Source organism: Myxocyprinus asiaticus, chromosome 5, assembly GCF_019703515.2.
Source record: "Myxocyprinus asiaticus isolate MX2 ecotype Aquarium Trade chromosome 5, UBuf_Myxa_2, whole genome shotgun sequence".
In the NCBI taxonomy this organism is placed as follows: Eukaryota; Metazoa; Chordata; class Actinopteri; order Cypriniformes; family Catostomidae; genus Myxocyprinus; species Myxocyprinus asiaticus.
Window position 1 is genome coordinate 26337348 of NC_059348.1, and position 25231 is coordinate 26362578.

Consider the following 25231-nt stretch of genomic DNA (forward strand, 5'->3'; position numbering starts at 1 on the left):
GAGGACAAAGGTTTGCCAGGGATGAATAGAGGTCATGTGATGAGGTCACAGACAAAAGCCTTAAAGGTTGCCTGTTCTGCACTTTTTAAGTTTTAAATAAATGCCTGGCTGGGATGCATTTTTTCATCAGAGCCACTGACCCATGCTGCAAGGAGGTCATACTCATTTGATATCAATTTCTTTTAAATCACGGGGCAAATTGTAATCACACTTACAGTAGGGGAATATTTGCATGCTTATCTTCCTATAGTGTGGGACAGAGATGTATGAAAGAGAAAAGAGAACCCCAGCTTTTCCATGGACTCCAATGACATTTTAAACGGAAGAAAATAATGTCTACTTTACGCTGGCTGTCACTTCAGGGGCACTTTCATGTCCTTCTGTTTCCATTAAAAAGGTATAAATAGCTTAAGTGCTGGACTAGATCAGAGCCAATTGTTTGCTCAGGGTAATAAAACCATAGCCCAATGATAAGGACTTTTCAGGCAGAATAATGAGACTTTATTTCATGTCCTTGTGTTAGACTGTACTATGTATATAGTAAGCTAAAATGAGCTTACACAACATTTTCGTTTACACTTTTTATCATTAGAATGTAAATGATTCATTTGATATACTTGCATAATCTTGGTTATTAATTTCTTTCCCCTTGAGGCTGTGAATTTTTTGTAATAATAGCTTGTCAAAGTCTGTATGATGGAAAACACCCAATATTTATGGCATGCAGAAGTACATATGAGAAGTGTGGTAATTTGGAATATAAAATCTCAAAAGGCACATAACACCATCTGTCATTTGTACATGCCAGAGTTTAATTACTCTTGGATGAATTTCATATAACTGCATGCAAATATCTCTTTTTGTCTCTTATTAAACTTCACTGTAAATGATCTATCTATAAGCAGTCTATTAGAAGTACCTATTATACAGCATGGCTTTATTAATTAATCTTAACTACATGGTTTATGTAATGCTTCTGATTTGTTTGTTTTTCTCCAAGATTCAAAAGTGTATGTTGTATGTCAGTGCATGCAAATACTTGTCACTTGTTAAATGTAACTGTGAATGATCAATGCGTAAGCAATCTATTAGAAGTAACTCATACCGTTTCATGTCACAATGCACTTTCAAGGTTTCAAATGTAGTAGTTTTGCAGCGTGCAGCAAAGTGCTGCAAACTGTAGGCTTTGCTGCAAATTTACAATAAATGGAGATTTATGTCCATTACTAACTCTTTTTTTTATTTAGGCCAGTGCTGGATGAGGATTTAGTGGCTTTTTGAGCTGATGATGGACGATATTACTCCTCTTTACCGCTCTCACTCCCTCTCTTTCTCTCTTCTCCACTGTCAGCTCTGTTTAGATTTGCACATTTTACACACATCAACATGTGCTTATTTAAGTGGACATGTCGGTGCAAAGTGGAAAGCAAACCTGACCTGAGCATTTCCAATAAATTTGTTACGTTTTAGGTGAATTATTGAGCTCATCAGAATAGAAGATCTCATCACTCACATTGTGTGTTTAAAAAGCTGCTTGATTGAATGCAGCACAGAAGTACCCTTTCACCGTTCCTCTGGACTGGGAGATCCATTTAGCTATTCTGTTCCATTTATTTCCATTCTTTTTAATGCATCGAAGAAGGACCGTGAAACCTTATGAGATAATTTTAGTTTTAATCCAATATTTTTTAAAGTGAAGCACATTCCACTCAACTCTCTCCACTGGCTAAACAATGCAAGCTGTGAGACTTATAAATGAATGCAAAATGTAGGAGACACATAAATGCACTCTCTGTTCCACCAGAGAAGGCAGCTCCAACAGGCTAATGCTGGGAGAAAATTAATTCCATCAGCTAGCTCTTTCATTCTCCACTGCAGCTACAAGCTCTCTGTCCCGTTGCCTGGCAACCATAATTCATAGCCGCTCTAAATGGATGTTCACCAAGCACTGAGAACATTAAGGTGAAAAGAACAAATGCCTTTGTGAATCTCAATATCTTTCAGTGTGCATGTCACTCTATGTTTTTAAGTCACCCATGTGTATTTTATTCTTTAAAAATCTGTTTGATGTACACAAAAGTTTAAGTGGGGCAGTACGAAGGTATATGAGAGTGTTCCATTGGACATGGGAATCTAAAATATCAGTTGTATTTACTATTATTTCTCTTACGGCCAATATGTGGCAGTATTATTTGCTCATTTCCAATAAAAAAAGAGCAGCCCCATTAAAGACAAATCATTTGTGCAAACATAATCATTCCAATGGTGAAACAAAGGTCATAATAATAAAAAAAGCAAAATAAGCAGGGCTGTTCTGTGGTTTATCATGCAACAAATACAAGAAAATAATGCTCAATATTTAAGTTTGGCCCCAAACATGGAGTGGTTGGAAAACAATAGGTGAGAGATGAAGAGGAGAAGTTTCAGTTTGACTCAAGCATCAGATTAGAAGCACATCTCCCATCCATCTTTAACCACAGTCAGTAACAGCTCACCAGCGCCTGATATGTGTCAGAATCACATTAGTGTGGTTTCTTGCACTTAACCAAAATTTAAGGTCTGAGTTTCATTTCTCCAGAAGAAGCAATAATTTGGATGACCAATATCAAAACAATTGTAAAAAGACAAGAAAGGTTTGAGGTGATTTTTTTTTACTTATTTATTTTATGCTTGTTCATTTATAATATTTACTTTTCATATAATATAATATATTATTATTATTATTTTATATTTTTAGTTTTAATAATAGTTTAGTTATAAAAAATAATTGTAATATATATATATATATATATATATATATATATATATAAAAAAGCTTTAAAAATAATGTAGAAAAAAGGATTTTGAGAAAAAACCTGTGCCTTAATAATTGCATTAATTTGAATTTAAATATAAAATATAAATGAAATGAATGAAAACATAAAAAATAAAAAAATTATTTTCAAAATAAAAATATCTTTAAAATGAATGTGGAAAGTGGGGGCCTGGGTAGCTCAGCAAGTAAAGATGCTGACTACCACCCCTGGAGTCATGAGTTTGAATCCAGGGCATGCTGAGTGACTCCAGCCAGGTCTCCTAAGCAACCAAATTGGCCTGGTTGCTAGGGAGGGTAGAGTCACATGGGGTAACCTCCTTGTGGTCACTATAATGTGGTTTGCTCTTGGTGGGACGCGTGGTGAGTTGTGCGCAGATGCCGCGGAGAATAGCATGAATCCTCCACATGCGCTATGTCTCTGCAGTAATGCGCTCAACAAGCCACGTGATAAGATGCACAGATTGATGGACTCAGATGCAGAGGCAACTGAGATTTGTCCTCCGCCACCTGGATTGAGGTGAGTCACTACGTCACCACGAGGACTTAGAGCGCATTGGGAATTGGGCATTCCAAATTGGGGAGAAAATCAAAAAATAAATAAATAAATAAATAATGTGGAAAGTGTTGAGATCCTTTGAAAATTTGGTTCAACATTTTGGGATTCCCAGATCTCAGTTCTTTAGGTACAACTGCACCACCTGCTCTGTACTATTTTTGGGAGTAGTATACACCTCCCTAAAGTGGCAGATACTCTGGGAGTTGTGATTATTGCTTTTGGAAAAGGTCATGATGCATCAGTGTATTACTCCCTGCTAATTCAGAGTCTGGGGGACAGAGCTTCAATTTCTCTCAAGAGATTATGGGAGAAAGATTTAAACTTGGTATTGGAGGAGGGAGTGTGGGCTAGGATTCTTAAAAATATAAAGTCTACATCTAGACATGCAAGGGTGCACCTTATGCTATTCAAGATTTTACATCGATTCTATTGGACCCCCTCTAGATTGTATAGGCTTGGTCTTAAAGACACACCCACCTGCTGGTGATGCCAATCAGAAGATGGAGGCACAACCCATGTTTTTTGGTGGTGTGTTAAGATCCAAGAATTTTGGTTGAGGGTTCAGAGTTTTATATGTGATGTATTGGGCACTCAGATTTCATTTTGCCCCAGACTCTGTATTTTAGGCGATGGGGCGGTCATTAATATAGGGGATAAACACATAAAAATTGGGTCCTAACCAGTGTTATGATTGGCAGACAAAAAAGGGGATGGAAGTCGGCTGGACCGCCCTCATTTCAAGATGGGGAGGGTGGTGGCTCTCAAGGAAGCGTCATGTAGAAGGCTGGGGAATTGGGATTCGTTTGATGGGAAATGGGGCAGCTATTTGGCGTTTTTGGATGGCTCTCGGGGAGGGGCAGTGGAGAGAGAAGTTTAGTTTTAAATGTGTGTGATTATTATATATTTTTTGTTGTTGTTGTTTTTTTATTTGTTTAGGGATGTTGTTGAGAGTCAGGGTGGGGTTGGGGATTGGGAGGGGGAGGGGTAATAGTGGGGGTTAATAAATCATTTTATTATTTTAAATTTAAATATAAATTATAAATTAAATGAATAAAAACCTTTACTAATTTAAATAAAATAATTTAAAATACATGTTCTTAGTGATCCTTTTTTGAAGTGACCTAAAAAAAATTCATAAGTATATTTCCTATTTATCTGCTGTTTCTGAATATACTGTATAACTATCTAGTACAGCTACAAGGCAAGCAGAATGCATTAGGAGCAGTGCCTTGAGGCTTAATTATATTTAATTAACTTAATCCAAAGGGGAATTTGGCATTGTTTCACTGTGCGTTAAATCACATTAGCTCTCATTTGCTGGGTGCTATCTCAATCATTCTATATGCCGCTTCAATGTTTTATAATCTCTGTTGAGGTATTTAATTTGTGTCAATTAAATAATTGTTTGGGCACTGAAACGACTTTGGTGTTGCATAATTTCGCCATGCGGAATGCATTAACGACATCTCAAAGGACAGCATACACACTGCTCTTTTTGTTTGCTGTAAGATGTCAATATTACAATGAAGGTTCTTCAACAAATAAATAAACTTTGTATTCTTGGTCACTTTCCATACTCAAGAAAGATTCTCCACAGCCTAAGGGCCCAAACAGAGACAGGGACCACAGTACTCACCACTGAAAGGGAGTTGGTGAGCAAGCCGCCATCTTGGCCCAGCATGTTGGGGACTGCCATGCCGGGCAGGTCCATTCCTTGCAGGTGGAAGTGGTGCAGTCCATTCTGGGAGACAGGGGAGCACAGGGGATGGTATGTTCCAGACTCAGATTCGGGCAAGTGTGCCATCATGTGTTCAGGAAGGGTGGGTGGAGTGATGGGGGGGATATTGAAGTCTTCGTCCCCAAGACTGGGCACTGGATAGGACTGCTGAGTGGAACAGAGACACAGAGAAGACAACGGTTATGTGATCTGTCAGAAAACTAATTTGCTCATCATTTATCCTTAGGTCGTTCCAAATTCATATGACTTTCTTTCTTCTGCAGAACACAGATATTAAGGCAGAATGTTAGGGACTGACATCCTCAGTCACCATTCACTTTTAATGAATCTTTTTCCATACAATGAAAGTGAATGATGACTGAGGATGTAATTCTGCCTAACATCTCCTTTTGTGTTCCATTGAAGAAGCAAAGTAAAATGGATTTGGAACAACATGACGGTGAGCAAATGATGACAGAATTTTCAAAAGTTTAATTTATGGCTTATGTAAGCACTGATTTGCTATTAGTGATAATAAAAGTTATAAAGAACAAGGCACTATACATTTTTCATGTCTACTATCATTCATTTATTGGTGAGTAAAAAATAACAATAAAAATGGTCTGACATTGTAAATCTTGCCACAACAAAATCATACTGCAACTTCTAAATGGAAAACCGAATGAAATTCAATGAACATTCTTGTCAGAGTGTCTCCAGTGGTAGGATGAAAAGGCCCTCCAAACAGTTAGTTTGAAATACTGCACAACGGGGGTGAACTGTAGGCTAGAACAAGGACAGACTGTCCATTTGACACTTATAAATAAGAGAATGAAATGGGTTATGACATGAACAGAAAAATAGCTACTACACTCTTGTTGAAAACCAACATTCTTTGATGTTCTACATTCCGCCACTGAAGCGATCCAGCTACGACTATGATTCACGCTGTATCAATAACAGAAACAGGACTTATCATAACTATATACAGAGCAAATGAAACAGTGAATTAAGCACACCAGAGTATGTTGAACATTACAATGATTCATTCCTACTATTTGAGCCTTTGAGGAAGTCAAATTATATGCAAATGGTCAATCAGTCTCTTTAGACTATAACAAAAGGCTGATTTTATGAGGCTGAACGGTCCCATTCGCTTGGCTGTGAAGTTCGCTTTGGCTGGGAATATTGCCTGCTTTCAAACAGTCTGCCCTGCACACTGCTTCCTGCGGCCCTTGTCAGTTTAGACTGTGATGAAAAAGATGTAAAGCAGATAAGGAGATGAAAGGCTGTACAAATCCAAGCAAAATCAAAAATTATTCTGTAAACACTCCCTGGGAGTAAAATACTGTAGAAAAGAGAGAGATACACTTGCATGTATGAAGTTAAATGATCTCTACCAAAGGCTAGTCGGAGAACATATCAAGCCATATTTCCCCCACAGTATACAGCCATCTATTTTTAATTTAACTCTAATTGCAGTACACTTCCGGAAGCGCTAACAGCAAATATGCCTCTGATTCAGCTCGAAATGACTCAAATGATTCCTCTCTGTTTTTTTTTTACCTTCAAAGGGGCTCCTCTTTTTGGGTGCTTTATGATCTCTAATACATAGCTTTTATTTGCAGCAAGCTAAATGAACCTGTCATACAGCCAACTACAGGCAATTAGGTATGAAATTTGTTCCATATTCAAACTCAACTAAAATAACAGTCCAACTGTTACTTTTAAGGATTGCAATAATCATTTTAATGAGCTTCCTACTTCTGCCTCCAAAAGCCAATGTATCATGCTCATTTGCATATTTGATTGTGTTGTGCCTCACAGATGTCTGCGTTTGTTTTGCGGGAAATATGCTGGCATAATTCATACAGTAAGGCCCTTAGAGGAATATTTCTACTGCCAAATTAAAAAAAATAAATCACATAAAACAAGATGACTGTTAGCAGTGGCTTCCATGCAAGTAATGTACTTATTTTTGTAATTATTGTCTTTGTAAGAAATTATTATATTCTTGTGAAAATAAGAAAAACAAATAAGAGCCGAAGATGGATGGCTGTTTTGCCCACATGAGTCAAGGTGAAATTATGTTTATGTACTTTAAATGTTATTCGCAATGTTTTGGGGTTTATTTGTATCCTTTTTTTATTTATTTTTTTTATTTTTTTTACACTTTTGTTTTTTGTGCCACTGAGATGCATAAACAGGCAGCCATAAAAGAGAACACAGGAAATAAATAAGCCTGTACTGTGGTGTGTGGCTCTAAAAAACAAGTGTAATGCACAAAAATTAAGAGCACTGCAAACATTTCTAGCACCAGCGTGTTTTTCATGAAAAAGAGGCTGAAGGCAAAATACTTTAGATGAGGCTGTGAGTACAAACATAGTGTCATCTGATGCAGATCTGCTTATGCAAAAACATTCCAACTTATCCGAATAAATACATTTTCTCCCTGAATGAATGACTTGTGCCATGAGTCAGTTATTATTTTTTTAATTCCAAGCTTAAAACTGCACTTGAAGAAGAAACATTTGAACATGCTAATTTTTTCTTTCTGTAGCAATGTCTGTGGTAATTGAAATATTTTTGTGTCATCTTAGAAAACAGAATCAAAAACCTTCAGGGTCAGAAAGTGCAGATTTGAATCAGATAAAATGAACTGAATCTAAATAAACCGGTTTTCATATTGAGTCAAAAATGTGGAAAATTCCCCAACCAATGTCTGTACATTCCAGTTCTGTGTTTACAATTTAAAATGTAGTTACTGTACATTCAGATCTAACGCTATGTATCATTTCCATCCATAATTTAGCTTGAAAACCAAACCATGTGCGCTTTGTCTCTAAAACCTAGCTTTTCATTTAACAATAAATGAAACAACTGAAAACAAAACTGCCATTTCTGTGCAAATCTTTTGCTTTTGATTCTTCAGACTCTGCATGACACATAGTTTCCCAACGGCTGTCATTCGCAAGACATGCAAAGGGAAAGGAGAAAAAAAAACTTTTGAGATACACAATGTGCCAGTCCTCTTCCATTTCATGTGACATCATTTTGACTGGACAACAAATCTCACAGGGAGGTGATTGCCTGTCAGATTGCACAAGGGTAATGGGACTGGTGGGAGATGAATGGCAAATGAGCAGGAGAGTCATTTAAATCTACTATCAATTACTGATGATGGTCATGATGGCTGTATGGAATCATTGTCTATGGGCAACTTCACAGTCAGCAGTCAATCAAAGCTTCACAGCAGAGGGGGGAAAAGGAATGAAGTGGGTGAACAGTCATGTATCTGATGTGGTTTATACTAAAAATAAGGAAAGAAATGAGAGACAGAACCCTTGTGTTTTTAACATGTTTTAGTGAGTGGCAGAAATGCTTCAGCAGCAGAAATTATGCATTCAATTACTGCTGTCTTACAATGGAGGTGTAGATTGTTTATAAGCCTTCCATCTTGACAGGCATAAATCAGCTAGTCATTATAAAAAGAGGCGCACACACTCTGGATGAGGTGGATGTGAAATGTGCATTTTTGAGATAAGAGATATGACCAGAAACCACTGCAATCTATACTCTATATTCATTCATTGTCTGTACAATAGGGTAGCCTTAATGTCCATTTATATCTTAATGAAAGTTTATTTTATTCTATTAATTGTATTATTTAAATTAATGTTATATTATATATTATTATATTTAAATAAATATTATAATAAATATTATTAAATTTATTGATTTATATATTTTATTTTTATAAAATATTATACAATTGTTTATTGTATATATATATATATATATATATATATATACAATAAACAATTGTATAATATTTTATAAAAATATTTTTTACATTTATATTATTATAATTAACATTTCTAACACCTTATATTTATATATTTCTCTTTTTTATGTGTGTTCATGCTTTGGCAATGTAATATGTACAACAATCATGTCGATAAAGAACTAAAGTACTAAATTGAAAATGTATATGCCCCATTATTGTACAACATAATGCATTATACAAGTTTGGAAGATGCTTTTCTAATGAATGGTCTTGATTGTTGCTGAAACATGATTTATGAGACTTTTTCTGAAGGATATTTAAATGACCACTCCAGGATTGGCTGTGGATCATTACCCAGAGCTCCATGCGGCACAAGTGGTGCTATAAAATGTTGTCATGCCCTTCCGCCAATTAAGTTGCCAAAGAACAGCAGAAAGGAAGCTTAAACAACAGTAACCTGCGCCCACGGATGAAGCAGCCTTTTCATAATGCAATTTTGAATAATAAAGATGTCAGGTTAAATGCTACAGTAGTTAAACTTAATAAGCTGCCCCATTTTTTCTTAACCAGCTTTTCTTTTGCCATCTAGGCTGAGATTGTGTGAGAGAGAAGCAACGAAAGCAATTCAGCCTGTAATGAATACCTCTGGGAGCAAGGGGCGGTGATCATTTGAATGCAACATTCTTTGGCTAGGCCCCCAAAACAACCTCAGACCTGCTGAGCTGCCGATTACTGTTGAGAGCTTCTGGATAAATGGAGAAGGGCTTGTCTGTCTTGTGCAAGCATCAAGGTCAAGCATTTTGGAGGAGGTTTTTACTTTGTCTAATGGGGGTGACATGAGGGCGTGTGAAGCCTCCTTGTCTTCTTGTCTGACCTGAGCCATGGCATTAGAGAAAATATACACCCCGAGTCTCTTATAAACCGATCGACAAGCCTACATGGAATCTGAGCATGCCTGCCATTCACAATAATTTGCACATCACCTTTACTTGTTTATTAACCCTTTCAGACCCCAATTCTGTTCCAGGAAACAAAAAATATGACTCTAAATGCAGCCATGAATAAAAATCAATCCAAAAAATTCAGTTTATGTTAATGTTTCAATTGATATTTCTGGTGTCTATAACAATTGTTTCTGAATTATGCCTTTCAATTTTTTTACCGTATGTCACATTTCGCTATGCTTTATTTCAAAGGAAAACTTTTTGGTCAAAAAGTAACAGTGTGTGTGATATTTTGACACCAAATTTCCAGTCTCAGAAAAAAATGCTGCTTTTTAGGGTAAGATGGGGTAACGCCCCCCTGAACAATGTTCATCTACTTTAAAATTGTAACATACATAGATAGAATTTTAGCATGAATAGCATGATTTAAAATGATGAAAAGGGGTCATCTTACCCCAAGGGTCTAACTTTACCTTGTCACTTCAAAATAAAACAACATTTTTCACTCCAAAAATCTAAATACTTTACTGTGTCTACAGATCCCCCATTAACAAATAGACATAAAAACTGTTAATATCCAAAATAACAGAATGTCACAGATCACTATTTTCCAATGACAGAAAATTCTATAATTTAACCTCAAAACTGTTTGGATGGAATAAATCTCACAGATATTGATATTCAGATGAAATGTCAAGATTAATAGGAGCATAGATATTTAATAAAGGTGTTGAGATGAGATTTAGTGCCATCTATGGTCAAGAGTTATCTTAGCCCGGGGGGCGTCTTCCCCCATCTTACCCTACAATATGGCGCTGTGTGGACATTCATGAGTGCTATAATGTTAAGATCATATTAACAGCTACTATAATATTAGCCCCCGATCGGGATCAAAGCAGTACTAGTGCAGTCCAGGAACTGTGAGGACAGACCACTCCCCTGTCCACTGCATCAATGCCTTTGAGGGGCTTAAGGCTTATGCATGCATGAATATGCTATGCTGCTAGATTATGTGACTGATTAAAACTCACCATTCCGTATCTAAACCTGGCAAAACATTCTATGAATACTATTAAGTTCTAAATGTATATTAGTTTGGCTCAAGAGAACATGTGTTCTTGTGTCTGAAACACACTAAAAAACATATATAAGAATGGGCCTATTCAGTCTCAGGAGAGAGCACAAGGTTAGTTTATGCATGTTTAAAATGCACAGCTTTCTCCTGGTCCCCTAAGAGCTCTGCAACATCTGGGGGAGGGGTGGGGGATGGAGATTCCTTGAGTACCTCTATACAAACCCACACACCGATCTGACAACCCCCTCATCAGTGTCTGTATTCATGTCAAAAACCATTACATTGTTCAAATACATTCTGTGCAAGAAGCAAACAAATAACATACCATATAAGTCTGTACCAAAAGATGTAGTTTAGGGATATAATTAACATCAAATACCCTTCCTGTACATTGCTTTGATTGCATCATCTATAACAGATGATTTTAGCCAACCAAAAACTCAATGCAATATCAAACATTATATCAAAAATTATCTTATCATATTCAACCAAAAACCAACAGTTGTTTAACGATCATTGCTTGCTTTATGAGTCAAAGTGAGCACTTTCACTTCTTGGTAAAATAGTGTCTTTGAGCGTACGCCAGAAATATGAGAACTGTGTATATTTTTAGTGTTCGGTGAATGTATGCTGTAGTCGGCTTTATCTTGCATCTCTGGCACACACCACTTCTTGCTGCCGCATTAAAATAAATAAACTGTGATACAGAGTGCTTGTGGGCTGGCATGCGCTCAGCACTTCGCCATTTTGGGCTAATAAATGTGGCTTTTATTTAATGGCCAAGAAAGACATGGTTTGGGTTGGAAGAAGGGGGAAAGAGAAGAGATGGTAAGATACGAGAGAACCTGTGAGCAGACAGACAACAGACGTGCTCTGTTCTGAGGTGGAGTCTGCGACCCGGCAAATGAATGCACTGTGTATTTTAACATCTTACTGATTAAGTTTTTCTGGGCTGTTATTATTGTTATGTCTCACAGAAAGGAACGGATCTGCATGTCCAAAGCAACGTGATCACATGAGAATTCGTATGTATTCTTACGTAAAGTTTGGTTCTAGCAAACGTACTGTACATTCTCTTACATTTGCATAGACATCGAAACTTACAATATTGACGTATTAACAGCATCTAAACATCATAATTTTACACATTAACACCTTTAGAAATGTACAAATGTTTACGTGTACTGTTTGAATTGATTAATGTTGAATAATTCAAAGAATTAATCAGTTAATTACATTTAATTTATAATCAATGAGATTAGTTAAATGCCATTTATTTAACGCAGTTGACATTATAATGACATTTTAATTGTTTCATTCAGTTCAGTGTGATTTCTGCAGCCCTATGCAATGTTTTAAAGGATTATATCACTTTAGCCAAGACTAAACTTTAAAATGTTAAAATTAATAAAACTCTGTAATTATTTAATAATTACATGGGACACAAAAGGAATTTTCAGAATATGCCAAAAAACAAACAAAAGAAAAAACACAAAAAGTACCATAAAACTATAATAAAATGAATCCATACATTTGTTAGATATAATACAAATCTTCAGACTGCTTTCTGTGAAGAACAGACCCAAATTCAAACCTTTTATTCAACGATCTCCGTCTCCATCTGCCGCAGCGCCGTCGCGCCCGCTGTAACTGTCAACCTGCGTCGGTTTCGTTTTTTAAAATGCATTTAATTTTTTTATGTCTCTCAAGTGTCTCATGACTATTTACGACATGCTGTATTCTGCAATGTATATTTTTTAATGAGGTATCACAATAAATTATTGTGATTAAATTTATCTGCCTGTTACATGTGTTTTATATGCTTAATAAATGGTTATGTTTAGGTTTAGGAGTAGGTGTGGGATTAGCGGCTGTAAAATATATATAAACAAATATATTGTAACAAACATTATTGCTACTGTACATTGATCTACTTGTTACATGTTTTTATATTGTTGAAATGTGGTTATGTTTAGAGGCTGGCATAGGGTTAAAGGATCTAAAATATCTATAAAACAGTAAAAATGTACAAATTTATTTATAATCGATTTGTGTATTCAAATATAGTTTCATCAATATTTTTCTTTCAAACGTCCATATTGTTTTAGTGTCTATCCAAATGTACAAACATGTATGTTTAAATGTTACAAATATGAACATACAAATAGCTACGGATATTAATGAGATCAGCTGTCCAGAGATGCTCTGATGGATAACAGTATCACATTTTGTCACTTAAAGCAGTATTGAGGCTTAAAAAATATTGTCGGTCAGAGGGAATATTCTGTTGGAGAAAAGCCAAGATTAACACCATTTTAACACATTGTCGAGTTTTATTTCCAACCACTAAATCTTTTACATTATTTAAACCAAATACACTCAAAAGTAAATTTTATTTGGAATGTACCTGTTTAAATTTCTTGTATTTATTTTTATTAATTATATAGTAGCCTAATTTTTATATTTTGCTTTACAAATGTATCAAATACTCAGGTGTAAAACTGGGCTGGAACGATCCGAAACGGAGTTACACCACCTTTTTTTTAAAGAAGAAAAAAAAAGGATTTTGTTTGATTGTAAGGCATTTCGTTTGTTAATCTATTTTTGTAAGTGTTTGCTCCAGTTTTTGTTTAATCCACTAGACACATTTCGGCCCAATATAGAGAGCATATGCAAGCTTTAAAGTGGTGCCAGGATCAACACCAGATCTTCCTTCAAAATCCCAATTTAACCTCTGCAAATTCTGTGAACAATGCCTTGCTCTTCGCAACTGCAGCATGACCACTTTTAGTTTATATATCTCTGTATTATAGCTGTGATCTATCTCTGCACATATTACATCTGAAACAATACATTAAAAGTGACTGATCTCTCCAATCGCAGTAACGACCACCTAATGCAAATAACAGCATCATTCATACCAGTGCACAAACCAAGGCAGGCTTAAGATTTTTAATTTGAGGTAAGAACCAAATTTAATATCAGCCCAAACCAATAGTACTCTTCCCTAAATGGTCATATAATAGTCAAGATCCTTGCACTTGGCCTTGGTTGATCTCCAGGTTGCCTTTGGTTTGTAATATACAGTAGAGGAGATTAAAAGATAGACTGTTGTAGATCATGTTTTGCCTTCAACTGTGGAGCTGAATTCGGTTTTCAGATTCAGTTTTGGCTTCCTGAATGTGAAGTTTAAAATAGACACATGGGTCCGCTTCTCTCTAATTTGGTTAATGTGTGTTTAAAAGCAAGAAAAAGCTTTGTGGCTGCGCACCACACAGGTCAAGGTGAATTCAACTGTTGTTGCCAATAAAAGTAATTACCTGTTCCCAACAGAGGAGAGAGGGAAGTTGAGAAAGAGAGAGAGAAGTGTGTGAGAGAAAGAGAGAACAAGATGGAAGAGTGATGAAGCGATAAAACAGTAGAAAATAAAGACCACAGAACAGAAGCCAGAGGAAGTAATATGTGAGTAGCTGACACATAAATTGTCCACAGACTTTTATGTATCAACATCAGGATTTTAGGTTAAAATGTATATGCATGTATCAGGGAAATTAGATCTGTTAGGTCCTGTAACTGATATAAAAAAAATTGTTTTAGATGGAGTGTAGCATATCACACACAGTACATGTCATAAAGTATTAAGATTAAAAGCTTAAAGAGATCATCAAAGAGTTCACCCGATAATGAAAATTCTGTCATATATTCCTCACTCATATGCTGTTACAAACCTGTATGACTTTCTTTTTTCCGCGAAACAAAAAATTAGATGTTAGGCAGCATATTAGTCTCAGCCACCATTCACTTTCAATGCTTCTTTTTTTTTCAGACATTTAGAGTGAATGATGACTGAGGCAGTCATTCTGCCTACAGTAACATCTCATTTTGTGTCAAACAGAGGAAAGAAAGTCATACAGGTTTGGAACAACATGAAGGTGAGTAAATCATTTTTTTCCTTTAAATATTCAAAGAGAAACATTAAAGAAGTGTTACACTTAAAGACCTTCTAAGATTATAGCAATCCAATTCATCCATCCGAAATCAATGCGGCAATCAATGACAAATAAAAGTTTGATGCAAGGAAAGGCAAAGTCTAAAGACTGTATGCAGCACAATATGGATGAGACACACATACAGTTGATGGACGCTTGTCTGATGCATTGTTGTGGGATTATTTACCCATGTCAGACGGGGGCCGTCCGTGTGAGCTGGGGTCTCTCTTTTCCAGTGGCCGCCGGCCTGTTTGTTGCTGAGCTGCATCTGGCTGGGACTGGCAGGCACGCGGAACTACAGTGGGATGCAAGGCCAATGGGTCAACTGACACAAGCAGGGTAACAAGAAACGATAGCACATGCTAGACTCCATTCAACTTTCATCACTCTGCAATCCTTTCTTTTGGTTCGGCGCTGCATTAGATTCTCAACGCATCTTTCATCTCCACCAGCATTAAAGCTACAGCAAACATGTAGCATGAGCAAAGTGACCAGAGATTTGCAATGCAGACAATGCACATTTTAAATCAATTTCTGGCCGTGTAATGGGTGGCTGAATAGGACAGTGTGCAGTCTTTCCTGCTTAAATTAGTATAAACTCTCTGAAACAAACAAGTGACCTGTAATTTAGTGCTCTTTCCTTGCTAGAACATGCTGAATAATACATGACTCAAATATCATTTATTTATTTTTCCTCTTGCTATTGAGAGCCATAACACCACTGGGCTTAGTCTCTATCCTTGCCTTCAGGTTAAACTGTAATTCCCACTAATTCTCTATATCACAACACATTGTGAATGCTTATCTGATAGCTTTTAGGACTAGGGTGAATCACATAAAATTATGTATATGTCATGTGCTGATCAGTATGCAGTGTTTTTAAAAAGCATAACCCAAGATGATGTGATTGGCAGGTCTTTGCCCAACAAACTTGATTATACTTCTGCCAGTTCATAAAGAGCTGCAATGTGTTCTGATTAGGTTTAAATATAAAATTTTCGACATGCGTAAGAAAGGTGTGAATTGCACCTTGCAAGTTTCCGGAGAACAGAGACCTACTAAACGTTACTTATGTCAAACCAAAAGACCAGGCCAGAGACCAGAGAGCAGGGTGCCAAACCATTTGGACAGTTGTTTTATTTTTTATTATTGTTTTATTATTACATTTACTTTTACAAATGGAACTATTATTCATAACACTTTCGTAACTTGCAATGTGAAAAACACAAGTGAGATATGGAGGGGTGGAGTGGGGGAGTTATTTTAGAGAGGGAGCTATTAAATAACATCTACATGCCTAACATTAAAGGCCAAACTCTGTGAATCATAAACACATTCAGAGATTTAATTGCTTATTTTGTTGAGGCACATTTTCAAGTCCCCATCATATAGTCTTAATATATTCAATAAAATATTCAACTACATTTTTAAAGATAGAAATCACATTAGTTAGTTGTTTATTATCACAATATCACAATTAAGTGGGAATTGGACGATATCTCATGATCCGGGTCGATCTACGATATGAGGTTTACGATTCTAAATCATCTTAATTTGATTACAACACTTAAATGAAAAAGTATGACAGAAAATTGTGTTTATGTTTTGAAAAATCTTTGAACAAAATGCACATTACAATTTCTTCTCAAAATAAAGTTCTTTTATAAACAATTTAAATGTTCAAAGTTTAAATAAATGTTGTTCATTAATCTTTTTCTATGAGAAAAGATCAAACAAAGAATGGTTCAAAAATAGTGGGCTACATTCAGGCTCATCAGGTGTATGAACATGCAACAGAACTAGGGTTGCAACGGTATGAGATTTTCACGGTACGAGTCTCAGAAAATATCATGGTTTCATGGTATACGGTATTACACAATTACTATTATCAGTTACAATGACCCTTAAAGGAGTGAAAACAGAAGGTTGTTTTTTTGGGGGTTTTTTTTTTTGCTTGAGCAAACACTTTATTATAATTTAAACTTGAAACCATTTTTTTTTTTTTTATTGAAGTATGTGTAAAAAAATCTCCCTTTTGGAAATAAATAAAATAAATTGAATAAATAAGAAAGCTAACAGAATTATAATAATAAACCGAATTATAAACATGATAAAAATAGCATGTAACTATAACATAATTATATAACTAAAGCATGTTAGTTTACATGTTAGCATAGGATGTTAAATTAACTACTAAATGAAATGAGCTATTAAAGTAATGTCCTGTGATTATTAACATTTAACATTAACATATACTGTAGGTGCGCCAGAGCGCAGCCAGACTGCTCCTGTCTGTACCTTTAACTCAGTGGTTCTCAGCTGGTTTTGCTTCAGGACACAGATTTTACATTGGAATCAAGTGGCGACCTACCATAGTAAAAATGTAACCTATATTTAATGTATCCTGGGTCGCATTTCCTTTTATGTTGCATAGTTTTGTTCATGGTTTTCAAGTACAAGGACATGCATCAAGTGACATTATTTTTGTTGTTGACGTCAACAACAAAAGCAGCTGGAGGTTTTCTCTCCCCCCTTTTAAAAACGGAAGAGCATATTTACTTATATGAGCCCATTATTATCCCGTTTGTTTCTAATTTCAAACATAATTCAAACAGAACATACATATTACACAGGAGGAAAGGCTCCTCATTACCATGGTTAGGTCAGTGTAGCTAGTCTTATAATAATAATAATAATAATAATAATACAAAATAGTATTTATGAAAAAATAAGTGCTAGCTGAAACATCTTGAAACTTGAACTATAACTGCCACTGTTGATATAAAATGAGGTCTAATAGATTTTACCTTTAGATTATTTCATAAGAAACTCTAACATTTTGTCAAAATGTAACAGTTACTTTAACTCATGTAAAATCGTGAAATAATTTTGTAAAGGTGATGATGTGTAATGAGCACATTGTTGCTCTTTTCCTCCTCAGTGCTGTTTGGCATGTCAGGGCTGCCTACTGTTTGACTTGACTTCCTCCGTAACGCTTTAAACTAGAAAAGTCTCACTAGAATTGAAATGGGTCACATCAGTTTTGAAGTCAGCGCTCCGCAATATCGAGGGAAGCCCGGTTGTTGCACGTATGCACCAGAGAGAAGAGCAGATCATGATCACGAGCTGGTTCCGTTACACTCGTGCGAAAGTGCAGATGAGAAGCCTTTAGCCGATTGCGAGATTATCATTAAATCTGCCTTGGCAGTCCTAAATAGGCTATCATTTGGGCGGCCGCCGAAATATCTTCAATGAGAGAACCATGTCATTGTTCTTTCCCTGCTGTCCGCAACCCAGTCCGAATAGACCTGCGACCCACCAGTTGAGAAACACTGCTTTAACTACCACACACACTCATGTCAGACCCCTCGCTTCGCTTCTCTCTGACATTTTCTCCGCTGCATGTGTGTGTGGCGCAAGTTGACGAGTCTGACAGGCAGTCAAGCAGGAAAGGAGATGCGAATGCGCAGGTGAGATTCTCCGTCCGGTTGCATTTTTTTTCTCAATACCATAGATAAGCAAATGTACATGGTATGATAACTGTCAATTTTAATACCGTGGTATACCGTGAAACCAGTTTACCGCTGCAACCCTAAATAGAACTGAACAGAACCTGTCCCTAAAAATATGCAAATGTGTGTGTGTGTGTATATATATATATATATATATATATATATATATATATATATATATATATATATATATATATGTTTGTCATAATTATTATAATCACATTTTAACTTTTTAAAAATATGAAAATTCTACATTCTATCAATTTATATTATATCATGAAACTGTATATATAATAATGATATGGGCTCTCACTGATCTAATGTGTTACAATTTACAAGTAATAACACTGAGTTTACATTCATTTGAATAACAAGCGCTAAAATGGTACTGTCACTTTAAACATTGCATCACAGTGTTCCAGTTTATAAAACGAGAGAGAAGTCTCTTCGGATTCTTTATTGAATCTGTGCTACAGTTAAAGTCAGAAGTTTACATACACCTTAGCCAAATACATTTAAACTCAGTTCTTCACAATTCCTGACATTTCATCTGTAGAAAACATTCCCTGTCTTAGGTCAGTTAGGATCACTACTTTATTTTAAGAATGTGAAATGTCAGAATAATAGTAGAGAGAATGATTTATTTCAGCTTTTATTTCTTTCATCACATTCCCAGTGGGTCAGAAGTTTACACACACTTTGTTAGTATTTGGTAGCATTGCCTTTAAACTTGGGTCAAATGTTTTGGGTAGCCTTCCACAAGCTTCTCACAATAAGTTGCTGGAATTTTGGCCCATTCCTCCAGACAGAACTGGTGTAACTGAGTCAGGTTTGTAGGCCTCCTTGCTTGCACATGCTTTTTCAATTCTGCCCACAAATTTTCTAACGGATTGAGGTCAGGGCTTGTGATGGCCACTCCAATACCTTGACTTTGTTGTCCTTATGCCATTTTTCCCCAACTTTGGAGGTATGCTTGGGGTCATTGTAAATTTGGAAGACCCATTTGCGACCGAGCTTTAACTTCCTGGCTGATTACTTGAGATGTTGCTTCAATATATCCACATAAATTTCCTTCCTCATGATGCCATCTATTTTGTGAAGTGCACCAGTCCCTCCTGCAGCAAAGCACCCCCACAAGATGATGATGCCACCCCCATGCTTCACGGTTGGGATGGTGTTCTTTGGCTTGCAAGCCTCACCCTTTTTCCTTCAAACATATTGATGGTCATTATGGCCAAACAGTTAAATTTTTGTTTCATCAGACCAGAGGACATTTCTCCAAAAAGTAAGATCTTTATCCCCATGTAAAATTGCAAACAGTAGTCTGGCTTTTTTATGGGGGTTTTCCTTGCTGAGCAGCCTTTCAGGTTATGTCGATATAGGACTCGTTTTACTGTGGATATAGATACTTGTCTACCCGTTTCCTCCAGCATCTTCACATGGTCCTTTGCTGTTGTTCTGGGATTGATTTGCACTTTTCACACCAAACTACGTTCATCTCTAGGAGACAGAATGCATCTCCTTCCTGAGCGGTATGATGGCTGCTTGGTCCCATGGTATTTATACTTGCGTACTATTGTTTGTACAGATGAACGTGGTACGTTCAGGAGTTTGGAAATTGCTCCCAAGGATGAACCAGACTTGTGGAGGTCCACAGTTTTTGGCTGATTTCTTTTGATTTACCCATGATGTCAAGAAAAGAGGCACTGATTCTGAAGGTAGGCCTTAAAATACATCCACAGGTACACCTCCAATTGACTCTAATTAGCCTATCAGAAGCTAAATTAGGCTTGACATCATTTTCTGGAATTTCCCAAACTGCTTAAAGGCACAGTTAACTTAGTGTACGTAAACTTCTGACCCACTGGAATTGTGATATAGTCAATTAAAAGTAAAACAATCTGTCTGTAAACAATTGTTGGGAAATTTTCTCGTGTCATGCACAAAGTAGATGTCCTAAACGACTTCCCAAAACTATAGTTTGCTAATATTAAATCTGTGGAGTGGTTAAAAAAAATGAGTTTTAATGACATCAACCTAAGTGTATGTAAACTTGACTTCAACTGTATGTGTGCTCATAATTTTATATTATTAATATACTATTAAGTATATTTTTAAATTACTTTTGTATCTGACAGCAAAGAACAGAAAGAATATTAAAAGACATTATTCAATTCAAGTGGAGTGTGTGGATCTCATCTTTGATGGACACACATTACACAGAAGAAATGTTCTGTTTTAATCTCAAGCACTTTTCAACAAATCAAGGTGATTTTCAAGGTATTCCTGTACTTACATTTCTAAAAGCTAAATTCAAGTGCTTTAAGCACTTCAAGGACCTTGTGCGAACCTGTATCAGTGTAGAAAAAAGCGCAGTATGGGTAAAATCAAGTGATAGAGAGATTATGATGTTTGGTGGGTCATTTCAGTCACGATCAAATGGATAGAAAACAATGTTGCAAATTTCGAAATATAGAGTTTTGCATTTCGTAATATTTTTTGGTTTGTGATATATCTAAATTCTATTTACACCCCTTACTGTTCTACTGTGATGCATTACATGTACTGCTTTGATTAAACACACATGCACACATGATCAGTCCATCTACTGAGAATCCGACCACCTGCCACATTCATTTACATGCCACAGAACACAGCAGGTGTCCTCAGGGACGCTAATTAATCTGTAGCCTCAATTCATTAGGCAAACATGTAAAAGGTCCCCCAAGACAATGTGCTCTCCTCAAGCAGGCATGTTCACCCTTGACCTTAATGCACTGACTTCCATGTTTTACTTTAAATATTTAAAGAAGCTGTGCTTTTTATAGCAAGACAGCCATCTTTAAAAATCTATGTGCTGAAATATCCAGCGAGCAAAGCTTGAGTCACTGATGAAACAGCCTTTTATCTTGCTTCGAACACGAAACAAGTGCAAGTATCCTGAAATAAACTTCCTTCAGTGAGTAACGACCGTAACTAGAGGAGTGTTGCTCAGAAGCTGCCTTTTATAGACCTGTGGCCTTGTTTGCAGCCCATACTGTGAGCAGATTTTTAATGAACGTGTAAATGGAGGAAATGAAAGCTGGTAACAATATGCATTAAAGCATCATTTCATTAAGCCTAGACAAAGCTTTAAATGCTTTGTTTACATGTTATAATAGTCCCTGATTGCAGTGGCGACTGATAGCGGCACTAATTTGCGATGCACTGGCTTCAATTTGTTTAATTACAACTTAAAACAAAAGGAGAGAGCAGTAATTAACCCACCTGGTTCCCTGGCACAAAGTCCTGGCTGGGCTCTGGCATACTCATAAACATGTTGTCACTGTCGTACTGCAAACAGACAGAAAGAGAAGGGAAGAAACAATTAATAAACAGTCAAAAAGTTCAGTTAACCCACAATCCCAGACGTAGAATAAGGCAGAGTGACAGAACATGTGGTTTGTGTTGCCGTTCACTGCTTTCTCCCCAAAACGCAGACCTCTTTTTTAAGACAATTATTCTTTGAAGTCTCTGCCGTATCAGATGGAGATGTCAGTGATTTGATGTAATTAGTACAGTGGTAATTAAAGTGGCTGGTTGAAGGGGGATGAATGAAATCCTTTAATGTGAGCAGTGGAACAAAACAGAGAGGGAGTCATGAGTGAGTTTGATGAGCCCACACATGGATAGACCTGAGAGTGAAGGATGGGCCCAGGTGGCACTTACACTCACTGGATCTAAACCAACAAAAGCCTGTTAGATCACCCTTTTGACTCATTATACGATTAGCCTGTTAAATCAACATACAATTTTAGACTCATTTTATTATAAACTCACCAAATTTCAAGATGAAGTGTGTATTTTTTTTCTATCCCAGTTTAAGCTGCAGAGACAACTATAATCAAGCCGTAGGTTCATAGGTTGATTTTCCAGAAACATTTAAAGACTCTGCCTCAGTGGCTCTATCAAAACATTGCTCTGTTTGTTTGAGCATCCCAACCAGCCCAGGACAGCAACATTGGCTCAACCAATGCCATGAGTTTGGGGCAGGACTATGTTTTTTCTGACCAATGGCAGACATGGGGAGTGTTCGCAACCTGTTTATTTTTAGCAGCTCCTTTGGGTGATGCTAGTGTCGCAAAAAATGACAAACTTCAGCTTTAATAGATAAAAAACTAACTGCATTTTCTTGTATTTTTGTATGACAGCTGCAAATCCATGTACACTGTAAAAAGTGGTAACCTGCAATTGTTACCTGAAGGAGCTTTTTCTACTTGATCTGACATTTCAAATTTGTTAGTGCAACCCAAATTATTCGGGTTGATTCAGTCATGTTAATTTAGATGTTACCACATGAAGCAAATTTTTTAGGTTACATTTTTATTTTTTTATGTTTGTATACAGTATTTTGGTGATTTTGACAGCATGAATCAACAACCTACACACATACAGCAAAATCAGCTCATCCTACATACACAGACGGTCATGTGTCTTTCACACTAGACATAACCAGCTTCAGCTGAGTCAGTGCATGTTAACTGTGTGATAAAGGATGAGCCCATGATGACCCAGCTGTGCAGCACACCTGGGAAATTACAGCAGCCCACACTGCCCGCCTGCTACAGTCCACTCAGCAACACACACACACACACACACACACACACACACACACACACACACACACACACACACACATACACACACACACGCAGACAGAGCGAATTCTGCTGACGCGCATGCCTAACAAAAGGGCCTGGCAAATAGCCACCAATTTATATCTGCTCCACTTTTTTAAAACCCATGAAAAATGACTGATTAATATGAAACGCAAAAATCAGATATGTTTTCAGTTGGCTATGAGTGAATGGGGGACTTTCGTACAGGCATTCTCAGCTCAGTTATATAGAGGTCCTGGACAAAGTGTTCGACTGGTGGTGGTGGGGGCAGAGGCTGAAGGGCGGATGGGTCCCAGAGCCCCAAACCCTCCCAGAAAAGGTCAGTTTCAACATTGATTTGAGGTCAAGTTAATCAAGTCAGTGAAATCACTAACTAAAATGGAATGAAATGAGCCCTGCTCCTGTTATATATCCACTAGTGTATGGAGTTGCAACTTTGCTTGGTTTATTAAAATAGGATCATCTAATGCATATTGAGGACCAAGGTATGGGAAACTAGATCTGTTTTTCAAGGCCAACTAGTTGCTTAAAAGTGACAATAGAAAACATCAGCAAAAACACTGTCACAGAATTTAGTGAGTACAGTTTTAAGTTTTAATGTGTAATATATAAACAGGGTTGTGTGTCAATGAAGTCTTGAATGTATGATGTTTATTTGACACACTACATTTAAGCAAAATATATATGTGTCATTGAAGTTGGACTCTCCTGGACAGGGTTGTCTTTAATGCAAATCCATGACTATTTTTTGAGTGTTATGAAAGAGAGAGAGAGCATCAAAATGAAGGAAGAGAGACAGACTCAGGGACACATGGCTGAGGCCTGTCAATGGCTCAATGTTTGTATTTCTGTTCACCTGAGCAGCACATCATTTAATTATGCTTGCTCGAGATAATTCTATAAAAAATAAAATGGCATTTCACATTTCGACCTTTTAAGTGTGCAAGTTGATGGCCCGATATGATTGGTTTTTGCGCAGGGATGACAGTTAATTTCATGCTAGCTTATTGATTGTGATTAATGTGATCAGGTTGATCTAAGATGTGGCTATTCTTAAACTTTGAAATGTGCTTCTTTTTGAAACACTACTGCAACCTATGGCATGAGTGTAACAGACTCTGTTCATAAGTTGGTAAAAATGTTTGCTGTAAAAATGTTGAAAGTGCGTGTCATCATTTTTCAACCAAGCTGCAATCATTTGTGTAGACCCATGATAATATCTTACAGGCACATACTCTTATTTAGCTTATAAAATGGATAGTCCCAACTCTAAATTCTGATATGATGAGCTACGTTCAAAGCTGTTGTAAAATGAATATAAACACACACCTGTGAGCACACATACTAAAATTAGCCAAATTGCTATGTTGCTGGGCAACCACAAATAGCTTACAGTTGGGATAATTAACCATATTATTTGGCGGAGTAATTATTTATTCAGATAATAAGGCCCAATTAATAATAAAAGTAGCTGATTATTGAACATTTTATCATATTGATGTTTCCGTCATCATAGGCTGTGCGTTACTGTGATTCTACCAAGGTTAAGGGGGATTCTGGCACTCTGTTTCACGTCGTGCACCCCTTACCCATGGTAAAATCACTGAAACGCACACTCTCTCATGGCTTATTGCATCAATACAAGTTAAACTCAATCAACAGCATTTGTAACATGATGTTGATTACCGCAAACAATATTTTGACTCGTCCCGCCTTATCTTTAAAAAAAAAGAAGCCAAAAACGAGGTTACAGTGAGACATTTAATAATAAAAGTGAATGGAGACAATTTTTGGAGGGTTTTTTGTGCAAAAAAGTGAAGCTTTTAGTACTGTGCAAAAGTCTTAGGCACATAAGATGTTTAACAAAAGCATTTGTCTTAAGCTGGTTATTTATATCTGCTACTTTAGTGTGTCAATAGGAAATATACATTTTATACTCCCAAACATTACTTTTGCAAATAGAAAAGATTAGAATAGAAGAACAGGGAGCCTTGCAACAGATGGCATGGCCCTGACAGTGCCCCCTACTGAACATCATGTCAGTCTGGGTTTACATGAAGAGACAGAAGTAATAGAGACAGCCTAAATAGATAGAAGAACTGTGATGAATTCTCCAAGAAGCTTGAAACATCCAATCTGCCAACAACCAAGAAAAACTGTGTCCAGGAGTACCTAGGA

General features: G+C 36.6%; 1 protein-coding gene across 2 annotated transcripts in view; it reads right to left on the reverse strand.

Moving 5' to 3' along the window:
- The window catches only part of LOC127440519 (thymocyte selection-associated high mobility group box protein TOX-like), an 84730-nt gene that overhangs the window by 13275 nt on the left and 46224 nt on the right, over window positions 1-25231 (reverse strand). Inside the window, exons 2-4 of one of the 2 annotated variants that reach the window (XM_051697151.1) lie at window positions 21663-21728; window positions 15071-15178; window positions 5008-5253 (exon numbers count right to left, since the gene is read on the reverse strand). In XM_051697151.1, coding sequence (XP_051553111.1) covers window positions 5008-5253; window positions 15071-15178; window positions 21663-21728 — 420 coding nt within the window. Of the gene's footprint in view, window positions 1-5007; window positions 5257-15070; window positions 15179-21662; window positions 21729-25231 lie in introns of both variants that reach the window. The other variant, XM_051697150.1, reaches the window with a different exon arrangement.